This window comes from Amaranthus tricolor, chromosome 11 (assembly GCF_026212465.1).
Source record: "Amaranthus tricolor cultivar Red isolate AtriRed21 chromosome 11, ASM2621246v1, whole genome shotgun sequence".
Taxonomy (NCBI): Eukaryota; Viridiplantae; Streptophyta; class Magnoliopsida; order Caryophyllales; family Amaranthaceae; genus Amaranthus; species Amaranthus tricolor.
This window is the reverse complement of record NC_080057.1, coordinates 14,601,885-14,613,771: the sequence shown is the minus strand read 5'-3', so window position 1 is coordinate 14,613,771 and position 11,887 is coordinate 14,601,885. Positions and strand designations below refer to the sequence as shown.

The window sequence follows — 11,887 nt, the reverse complement described above, 5'->3', positions numbered from 1 at the left end:
GCCACATAGTGTCATCCATCGGCGAGTGATGGACAGGAACCACGACATGTTGTCTGGTGTATTAGGTGCGCCATGAACATCGATCGACACACCTTGGGCTATCAACTGTATTCTACGATCCCAAACGAGCAATGTGGCGCCAGTTGATATCCATCCAGTTTGTCGTACCCTCATTTTTGCGGGAAATCAGGTGCAGCTCGGGTTCAGTGTCACAAGGCGGTGGAATGCCCTGTGCCAACCCATATTGGCGCATTACACGCTCTTGTAATGTACTTCTACAATGTTGCACATAAGCCCTCCACGCACCTGAATGAATCCCCAAGTGCTCGGGTACAGCTGTGTAGGCTTCTGCCAGGTACGGGTCCCACAAAAACTAAAATACATGTGATGAAAATGTAAGTGATGTGTTAATTAAATTGCAATAATGTTAATGAGTACTAAAATATTTACCTGCTTGGGTCGTAGCAGGTCTAACTAATCTCGGTAGAGTCCAAGACTGTTCCTGGTGTGCTTGCGCGTCCGGCGTGCAAAATTCCACCTTGAACCACACGCAACATCTGGTAGGAGTTGTTGCGGAGGAGCAGCATTACCACGACCGACGATTCTATAAGGTTGGCCGATAAGGATATGCTCTCACGCCCACAGCTGAACATTGAAAATGTAATTAGTATGTAATTCAACAACAGCGGATTAGAATTAAACACTAGTAGAAAAAACCTCATTTGCTCCGGTTTTTTGGCCATTATTTGCTGCGGTTTTTGCCCCAACCAATATTGATAGCAGCAAACAACCTATTTTAAATGCTGCGGTTAAAGCTACGGTTTTGGGGTCTGACCGCAGCAAATAGATATTTTTTTTTTGTTTTTTCATTTTATTCTAATAATAATCCAATAATAATGTAAAACAACAATGATTAATCCAATAATAATCCAATGATAATCACCAATAATCATTTTGCAATAAAAAACTCTCGATAAGATAATATGATATGTACGTATATATATATATATATATATATATATATATATATATATATATATATATATATATATATATATATATATATATATATATATATATATATATATATATATATATATATATATATATACATATATATATATATATATATATACATATATATATATATATATATATATACATATATATATATATATATATATATATATACATATATATATATATATATACATATATATATATATATATACATATATATATATATATATATATATATATACATATATATATATATATATATACATATATATATATATATATATATATATATATATATATATATATATATATATATATATATATATATATATATATATAATAAAGTCCAAAAAATAATTTATATTATTTACACTTTATCAAGGACAAAAATTAGCAAGATACGCGGCAATCTTGTCTTTTAATTCGCGCATCTCTCCACTTCTCAAAGGGCGTGTTTTCCTCGGAATGTCGTTTAAAACCTATAATATAATATAAAATCAAAAGACGATTAATATAAATTAAACATTAGACGATTACCAATAAGAATTATTTAAGAATGTACTAACAAATACTTACGGCATGTATATTTTCGACTCCAAACTGCTTCACGGATTTTATAATATCGTCCATGTACTTCAGCGCGTTGTAGCCGCATTCAACGGAAGAAGAAGGTTGTTGAACACACTAAGAGAAAATAGATGTTAGTGTAAAAAACGGTTAAAAACACATAAAATCGCAACTTAACACGTAAATTCTAGAATATGACTATGATTGTCAATTCTAACAACTTCTACACAATAATATATACCAAATAGTGTTATGTGCCAAGTTTCGTGCATAACAAACCAAGTTTGAGCTACTTACGCGCGAAATTGACAAAAACGCTTTAAAACCCTTAAAATCGCAACTTAACACCTAATTTCTAGCATATGACTATTATTTTCAATTCTAAGCATTTCAACACAATAATATATGCCAAATAGTGTTGTGTGCCAAGTTTCGTGCGTAACAAACCAAGTTTGATCAACTTTACGCGCGAAATTGACAAAAACGCTTAAAAACCCTTAAAATCGCAACTTAACACCTAATTTCTAGCATATGACTATTATTTTCAATTCTAACCATTTCAACACAATAATATATTCCAAATAGTGTTGTGTGCCTAGTTTCGTGCGTAACAAACCATGTTTGACCTACTTTACGCGCGAAAACGATACATTACCAAACTAGTGACCAGACCACCTTGCACGACACGTGGAGACCAAACCTATGCATGCAGGACCTTGGCTAAAGTGGAAATGGAATCTTGGTACTTGGATCTAGCTATCAAGGTCCTGAAACCATTCTAACAATCCCCGTGGACTCCTAAAAGATGAGATGAAGGAGGGCTGCTCGACAGTTTGCTAGATCAGAATTGTTTAAGTGTTTTTGGTTGTTTCGTGTTTTTTTCATGATCATCTGTAGCTTTTGTCTGTGTCATTAATCAAAGTTTACGCACAACATTAATCCTTGCATAACAGAGGCCTTAATCAGCCCCGGTTTCGCATCAAAACCAAGTTTGAGCTACTTTACGCGCGAAATTGACAAAAAAGCTTAAAAACCCTTAAAATCGCAACTTAACACCTAATTTCTAGCATATGACTATTATTTTCAATTCTAACCATTTCAACACAATAATATATTCCAAATAGTGTTTTGTGCCAAGTTTCGTGCATAATAAACCAAGTTTGAGCTACTTTACGCGCGAAATTGACAAAAACGCTTAAAAACTCTTAAAATCGCAACTTAACACGTAATTTCTAGCATATGACTATTATTTTCAATTCTGACCATTTCAACACAATAATATATGCCAAATAGTGTTGTGTGTCAAGTTTCGTGCGTAACAAACCAAGTTTGATCAACTTTACGCCCGAAATTGACAAAAACGCTTAAAAACCCTTAAAATCGCAACTTAACACCTAATTTCTAGCATATGACTATTATTTTAAATTCTAACCATTTCAACACAATAATATATTCCAAATAGTGTTGTGTGCCTAGTTTCGTGCGTAACAAACCATGTTTGACCTAATTTACGCGCGAAAACGACACAGTAGCAAACTAGTGACCAGACCACCTTGCACGACACGTGGAGACCAAACCTATGCATCCAGGACCTTGGCTAAAGTGGAAATGGAATATTGGTACTTGGATCTAGCTATCAAGGTCCTAAAACCATTCTAACAATCCCCGTGGACTCCTAAAAGATGAGATGAAGGAGGACTGCTCGATAGTTTGCTAGATCAGAATTGTTTAAGTGTTTTTGGTTGTTTCGTGTTCTTTTCATGATCATTTGTAGCTTTTGTCTGTGTCATTAATCAAAGTTTACGCACAACATTAATCCTTGCATAACCAAGGCCTTAATCAGCCCCGGTTTCGCATCAAAACCAAGTTTGAGCTACTTTACGCGCGAAATTGACAAAAAAGCTTAAAAACCCTTAAAATCGCAACTTAACACCTAATTTCTAGCATATGACTATTATTTTCAATTCTAACCATTTCAACACAATAATATATTCCAAATAGTGTTGTGTGCCAAGTTTCGTGCATAATAAACCAAGTTTGAGCTACTTTACGCGCGAAATTGACAAAAACGCTTTAAAACTCTTAAAATCGCAACTTAACACGTAATTTCTAGCATATGACTATTATTTTCAATTCTAACCATTCAACACAATAATATATGCCAAATTGTGTTGTGTGCCAAGTTTTGTGCGTAACAAACCAAGTTTGATCAACTTTACGCGCGAAATTGACAAAAACGCTTAAAAACCCTTAAAATCGCAACTTAACACCTAATTTCTAGCATATGACTATTATTTTCAATTCTAACCATTTCAACACAATAATATATTCCAAATAGTGTTGTGTGCCTAGTTTCGTGCGTAACAAACCATGTTTGACCTACTTTACGCGCGAAAACGACACAGTAGCAAACTAGTGACCAGACCACCTTGCACGACACGTGGAGACCAAACCTATGCATGCAGGACCTTGGCTAAAGTGGAAATGGAATATTGGTACTTGGATCTAGCTATCAAGGTCTTAAAACCATTCTAACAATCCCCGTGGACTCCTAAAAGATGAGATGAAGGAGGGCTGCTCGACAGTTTGCTAGATCAGAATTGTTTAAGTGTTTGTGGTTGTTTCGTGTTCTTTTCATGATCATTTGTAGCTTTTGTCTGTGTAATTAATCAAAGATTACGCACAACATTAATTCTTGCATAACCAAGGCCTTAATCAGTCCGGTTTCGCATCAAAACCATGTTTGAGCTACTTTACGCGCGAAATTGACAAAAACGCTTAAAAACCCTTAAAATCGTAAATTAACACCTAATTTCTAGCATATGACTATTATTTTAAATTCTAACCATTTCAACACAATAATATATGCCAAATAGTATTGTGTGCCAAGTTTCGTGCATAACAAACCAAGTTTGAGCTACTTTACGCGCGAAATTGACAAAAACGCTTAAAAACTCTTAAAATCGCAACTTAACACGTAATTTCTAGCATATGACTATTATTTTCAATTCTAACCATTTCAACACAATAATATATGCAAAATAGTGTTGTGTGCCATGTTTCGTGCGTAACAAACCAAGTTTGAGCTACTTTACGCGCGAAATTGACAAAAACACTTAAAAACCCTTGAAATCGCAACTTAACACCTAATTTCTAGCATATGACTATTATTTTCAATTCTAACCATTTCAACACAATAATATATGCCAAATAGTGTTGTGTGCCAGGTTTCGTGCGTAACAAACCAAGTTTGAGCTACTTTACGCGCGAAATTGACAAAAACGCTTAAAAACGCATAAAATCGAATTTTTGTACCTTTATTGCTGTCCATTTTGGAAATGTGGCTCTGGATGTAGATCCCATTTGTCCACGCAATTTTTCATTGCGCTGAAACGCATGAGAAAAGTAATACTATTTATATATATATATAACACTTAATTAAATCAATAAAATAATTAATATTACGTACGCATTCAACAACGCTTTGAATATTGTGTTGCGAGGTGGGCATTGAGGTTTTTGTAATGAGTCGAAGACGTGCACAGTGTTCGTTAAAGGACATATGACCAAAAGTATCCAATGCAAACTACAAACACAAATTTAAAATCAACAAATTAGAGATTAGGTGACTTTAAAAATCAAAAGATAAGTTCAATTTCAAAAATAAAACTTACTCTTCCACATGTGAAGCCAGAATGAATGTGTGTTAGATGCAAGAGAATTAGTCAAAGCAGTCTCAATGTATGCTATGACGTCATCTGGATCATTTCTACATTTATTACCCGAAATCGACTCCGGACAAAACCATCCAATCTTTATTGGAGGTTCGTAAGAATTTAGCTCCTTGTAAGCCGCACTAAACTCACAAATAAGAAAATTTTGTTAGTAATTCGGTTATTAAAACAATTAAACAACAATGCCTAACTTGTAAGATAATGAACATCACCTCATGTAGACATGGAAAAGAGCACCACATAGTGAAATGTTATTGTTATTACCTGTAATATGACTAGCGGTCCCGCAATCTCCTCAACGTTCTTGTGGGCAGCACCACATAGCCTTCTATACAAGTATCCTAGGGTTGCGAAGCCCCAGCTATACTTGGCGATGCACTCCCATGGGTCGTCAAGTAAAGTCAAGTATTGGAGCTGTATTTGATTGTTTGTTTTATCGGCAAACAACACAGCTCCTATCAAATATAACAGCTACGCCTTGGCGTACCTCGAAATGGTGCCTTCATTAGCATCTTTGGGAAGATGCGAGAAGGTCTGTACCAACCAAGTGCAGCACAAACCGCTCCCCCTGATCACTTCCGCTGGAGGGCGCTCTCCAAATATGCGGTGCACCATATCATTCCTGCTTGATAGCTGGCATTTGGCTGTACAAACGTCACGTCCCTCAATGGGAAGCCGTGTTAGTAAGGCTACATCAAGCAGTGTGATGGTAGCCTCACCTAGAGGGAGATGAAATATATGCGTTTCCTGACGCCATCTCTCGACAATGCTGTGATAATAGAACGGTCAACTATGTCCTATGCAATGAGGTGAAAGTCTTACAACCTCGTGAGCTCCAGGCACGGGATGACCCTTTCATCAATCACCCATAGAATGGAATCTGGATGCCTAGTGACTAACGTGTCTGTATCGGACACCTATGAATATGGAGTTATACATAAGTTACTTGTATGTTATCATTAATAAAATGCAAATCACAACTATCGTACAACTGACCTGAGCATCCCAAAGAGGAGTGCTTCTGTGCTCTTGCTGCATAGTTAAGACACTAAGGTCTTGGGATCCTGGAGCTGTTGTATCCATCTCCTCTACTACTGTGTTCACAGTAATTTTAGTTAATATTCCTATTATATAATTATGAATCATACATTTGTGTTGTAAGTTTAACATTATTATATATAATATAGAGTATCATACTAGTATAATACATATAATATATGTTACCTGGAGTTACATATTCTAGTGTTGTGACCTTCACTCCCACAATGAAGACAATTACTTCGTTTCTTTCTACCCTCATCCATTTCGTTGGCAATTCTCTTAGACTTAGGCCTCCTTAAACCACGAATTTGATCGGGATCATGTCTAAGTTCAAAGCCCATGTATTGCGGCCATGAGCTCTTATCGACCATTGGCATAAAATAATGTTCGTATGTACTTGAATAACTTTAAGATGTATAGCACGGATCCACAAACCGCTCATATGAAAGGTGTCGTTTAATGCAAACAGCAAGTACATGTGAACAAGGTAGGTGGTATATCTTAAGTTTGTTACATGTGCACTTCATTTGATTCAAGTCCACATGTTGAATCTTACCCCCCTTGGACGATCCTCGAGTTCCCCTCCCAGTCTTAACTTCAAATACACCTCTTCTATAATCAAAGGTGATTAGGTCATGGAAATTTGCCTTCTCGGTGTTTCTATTGATAATCCTAGTGGCATGCGCTGTGTGCATGTGTCCTCCAAGTAACCATGCACTAGCACATTCACGTCTTTGAACAAAATAGTCGTTCACCCGATAGAAGGTGAATTCAACAAGTGTTGTCAAAGGTAAGAAACGTACACCCTTCATCACATAGTTGAAAACTTCAGCTAAGTTCGTATTAGTAACGCCATACATATGACCTCCATCATGACACAACGACCACTTAGATATATCACCCACGTCATCAATCCAGAAAATTGCCTCTCGTTTTGCAGTCGCAATCGCCTTAAGACATTCATTACCTTAACTTGTTCTCCTAGCTCAACAGTTCTACCAAAAAACTTCTTCAGCTGAAGATTACCCATAGCACGATTAAAGTTGCTTAGCAAATAACGTAAGAAAAACCTATGATAGGCATTAGGTGGTTGCCACTCCGGCTCTTCCATAGTTGCTAAAATACCCGCGTGTCTTTCGAAAATAACGCATAAACCCATCCTCTGTGTGACATGCTTACGAATACAAGCCAGAACCACGACCACGCACCTATATTCTCCTTCTCTACCAATGTAAACACTAATGAAAAGATTCCCTTATCACCATCTTGGGCAATGGCAGTCAATAAGGTATGACGATATTTACCATACAAGTGTGTGCCGTCAATGGCGATAAGAGGTTTACAATGATTGAAGCCTTCAATGCAAGGTTTAAAGGCCCAAAAGACACGTTGGAAGGTTCTAATATTAAGTCTCACATATACACCCGTGTCATTGTCCTCCTTAAAATACCACTCAAGTACTAAGGCTGGGTTGGAATGTTGCAAAGCTTCTAAAAAGCGTGGAAGGAGTGAGTAAGAACCTTCCCAAGTCCCGTATATGGACAACAAGGCTTGTTGCTTAGCACACCACGCTCGCTTATAATTCACAGCCACACCAAAAAGATCTTTAACCATCTGTCGTACGACAAATACCTTAATGGATGGGTCTTTAGCAACACAATTTCTAATGACATTGTTAATGACAGAATATGTCAAGTGAATGTGGCCAGCGGAAACAGTGTCACTACCCAAAATACAAGACCCATGCTTACCCTTATACGTAACAATACACCATGAAGATAAATATGAATCAAACGTAGCCCTAAGTCTCCACGAACAGCCCCCCTTACACTTCAAGGTAAGGACAGTTTGGTTTGAGCTCTCCGTTCTATACTCCACATTTCTACGAATATGATAGACTCTGATAGCTTCCAACAACGTTTCTTTGCTATCAAACATCATACCGTTCTCCAACTCTCCGTCTTCGGTGTAAGTTGTATCACAAGCCCAAGTCCTCTATGAGTTGTCCTCCTCATACTCATTTAGAAGTGGACATCAGGCATAAGGTGTAGGAGGAATGATTATAGGAATATTGCCTACAGTCATGTCATTTGCTAGCGCATCCTCATCGACATCCAAATCGTCCTCAGAAGGATCGCCAATGAGCTCATTACTCTCATTTCCATCATCCCAAGGTTCCATCTCAGCAGTTTCTCCTAAGTTAACAATTGAATAAATTGGAACTTGATTTGTAGGGGGTTGAGAAAAAGTACAAGATGCGAAAGAAACGACGGGATTTATAGTTTCCTGAGTTAATATAGGCATAGGGGTAGGAGTAGGATTAGAAGCAACTACATTCCCTAATGGTACTTCTTCTACGTATAACTCCAAAGTGGGAATTTGGGTGGACTTTGAATGCTCCCACATGGCATCTACAGCCTCATCATCCTCAACAGGAAAGGCAAGCAATTCTCCACATATGTCATATTTAAAGCTTATATTTATGGTACTTCTAGTGGGGTCCATTCCAATCTTATAACATATAAAACGTTTAAACTGGTTCAAATCCCTATCCGAGTTGCATGCAAACAACATACGTCTTCCGCCAACATAATGAACTTTGCTACTACTTTCTCGAATAGAACCATTCCAAAACATACTATAGTGACGCGAAATGATGTCATTTTCTACATTAATACAAAAAAAATCAACATCATCATCAACTTCATGCCCATACAAGTACATTATATTCATTTGATTATAATCTTTTTTGGTCTAAAAATAATTAAAGTCCATAATGTAACTAAGTTCATAGATATATAATACACATAAAATCCAAATAATAAATCAATAAATAAGTTCATAAATGATATTTCTAATACCAACATCAACATCAACATTTCTAATAATATTATCAACATTGAATTCAACTAATTCAATAAGCTCATCAACAACAATACTCCAAAAAACAACATAAAGCTATAAAAACAATTAAAAATTACCTTGAATAGTTATGGATAATTAAGAAGAGTCTTGATTTAAGAACTAGTAACCTACATTTGAAAAAATAAGAAAATTAGATTAAAACTCTAAAAAACTACATATATACTAAAAAAACCGCAAAACAAGTTTACCTTTGAGCAAGCTAGAGTATCACAGAGTAATTTTGAAGTGCCAAATTGAAAGAGGAATGCAAGAATTGATGGATTGAATCTATGGTTTTAGAGGGAGAAGTTGAGTGATAAGGTAGGTTTTGAGAATTGGGGAAAATGGGAAAATAGGAAGCTGATCTGTGTATTTGTGGAGCATAATTGCGAACAGGTCAAAACTGGTCAAAGTGCTGTTCGTGGTTACTAACTGCGAACAGCTTTTTAACCTGTTTTGACCTGTTCGCAGTTACTAACTGTGAACAGCCTCAAACTTCAAGTTTGGGAATTTCACGCATAGTTTTTGAATAAAGTTGAAAATTATATTATTTTGTTCATTTTTTTGATAAATTAGATTAAACATTTCAAATTTTCCAGTTATAACTGTATTCAAGTTACTAAACTTCGTAAATTAAAATTAGAATAGTAAGTGGCAGACCTTATTTCAAAGTCAACAGCAGACTAATGCCCATTTAAACGCTGTTACGGGCCGACATTTGGCTGAGCTTTATCATGATGAATATCCTAAATAGGTTGTATATTTGTTGTGGGTTACGGTAAAAATGGCTTTAATGGGCTCAAAATATTAAGCAAGTTCAGTTTGATGCACCTTTTAAAGGGTTATTAGATGATTCATAGAATGTTTCCAAACAAGCTTCAACTAAGTAGTTTCGGTCTAAAAAATTCAGTCTCAATGTTGAAGTTCGGTTTGATGCACCTTCTAAAGGGTTATTAGATGACCTGTAGAATGTTTTCAAACTAGCTTCAACTAAGTGGATTCGGTCTAAAAAAACCAAACCCAATGTTGAAGTTCGATTTGATGCACCTTAGAAAGGGTTATTGGATAAATTGTAGAACGTTTCCAAATTAGCTTCAACTAAGTGATTTCGGTCTAATAAGAATCAATGCAGATATTGTCCATGATTTTTTTATCTTTAATATTCGCCATTGCAAAATAATCATCATCATTGGGTCTAATGAGTCACCCTACCTGGAGATAAGATTAATAACTATGATTATTTAGATAATTTATCGGCATTATCAACCAAGTAGATTCGAGTTTATTATATGTCAAGTGTTTTATTATTCATTGTCGTCATTAAGTATTGCCATGTGAAGAATATTTTGTGTTAACCTGATGATGATCACATGGTTATTCTTGCTTTTATTCATTAACCTATAACGGGTGTTTCGTATTTGTTGTATTCATGGGTCAACATGGAAAGCGATCAAGTATTATATTGACACATATTAAAATAATTATTTATTATTTCTGCATGAAAATTCAATACTTCACCATTATTATGCTTACTCCCTCCAATTCATCTACTAATGTCTCATTTTCTCTAAGCACTATATCCAATGCACTTATTCAATCCTTAACATCTCTAATTGTACATAATTAAAAGTTATGGAAAGTTGATATGAATAATCCTTGCATTGAAACGAATCAAACAAAATCTCACTTGACTATATTTCAACTTATAGATTAATAATAAAACATAAATTAAGAGTAAGGCATGAGTAGTGTCTAAAAAGCAAATGAGACAATACTAGTGAATTAGAGGGAGTATTATATTGGACCTTATTTATATGAGGTTTTTGATGATGAATGTATAGAGTCATCTGAGCTTTTACCTTATTATAGAAGTCCCAAAACATGAGCATTATTTGTCATATTATGGGATCATCTAAGCTTTCACCTACTTTGAAAGTCATTATTATTGAAATCCAAAATTGATTATTTTGGGTGATATTTTTTCTAAGTATTTATCTTAATTTTCAAACATCCAATTAGTTTAAAAGTGGAATCCTTGCGAGTGTCACCTAGCTTGATAACTCAGACTCTTATTACGCCCCAAAATGAGTGATTTCTAGCGCTATTTTTCAAAGCATTCATTGCGAGTATCACCTACCTTGATAACTTGATCACTTATTAAGCGAACTTATATGCGATTCAAATATTCATCAATTTTTTCAAAGGATTCACCTAGTATGATTGCTTATCTAAGTCCTAGGTGATTGACGACTGGGCAATGCGGACTTGTCTGATCCAAATATTCACCAATGCATTCGAAGGATTCATCTAGTATGATTCCTTATCTAAGTCTCGGGTGATTAATGACTGGACAAAGCAGACCTATGTCCGATCCAAATATTTATCTATACTTTCAAAGGATTCACCTAGCATGATTCCATATCTAAGTCCCAAGTGATTTAGTATTGGACCATATCATATATCAAGGCTCAAATACCAAAATCATCATATCAGGTTCAAAGACCAAATATTTATGATACGTACTAAAACTATATTAGTAGGAAAATTTTGAGGACATATCCTTTTAGAGGGAGTATCTTCTAAGTCTTATTTTTGTAATTTGAACTTCTTAGAGTTAATCG

The 11,887-nt window shown here is 35.4% G+C and overlaps 1 protein-coding gene across 1 annotated transcript; it reads right to left on the bottom strand.

Annotated features, from left to right (window-relative positions):
* Positions 1-252: 252 nt before the first annotated feature.
* LOC130826530 (serine/threonine-protein phosphatase 7 long form homolog) lies at positions 253-7,057 on the bottom strand. The gene is made up of 7 exons (XM_057692111.1): positions 6,885-7,057; positions 6,601-6,767; positions 6,318-6,445; positions 6,147-6,238; positions 5,882-6,090; positions 5,586-5,776; positions 253-348 (listed from the first exon to the last, which is right to left on the bottom strand). The coding sequence occupies exons 1-7, from the start codon at positions 7,055-7,057 to the stop codon at positions 253-255; spliced, it is 1,056 nt and encodes a 351-aa protein (XP_057548094.1).
* Positions 7,058-11,887: the final 4,830 nt, after the last annotated feature.

What these genes read in the sequence shown, in the direction of transcription:
- LOC130826530 (XM_057692111.1), bottom strand. Translation starts at nt 7,057, where the DNA reads ATGCACACAGCGCATGCCACTAGGATTATCAATAGAAACACCGAGAAG. An exon ending in GTGGACTTGAATCAAATGAA is followed by an intron (nt 6,768 to 6,884) that starts GTGCACATGTAA and finishes TACATCTTAAAG; the next exon opens with TTATTCAAGTACATACGAAC. An exon ending in GGAAGTGATCAGGGGGAGCG is followed by an intron (nt 5,777 to 5,881) that starts GTTTGTGCTGCA and finishes TATATTTGATAG; the next exon opens with GAGCTGTGTTGTTTGCCGAT.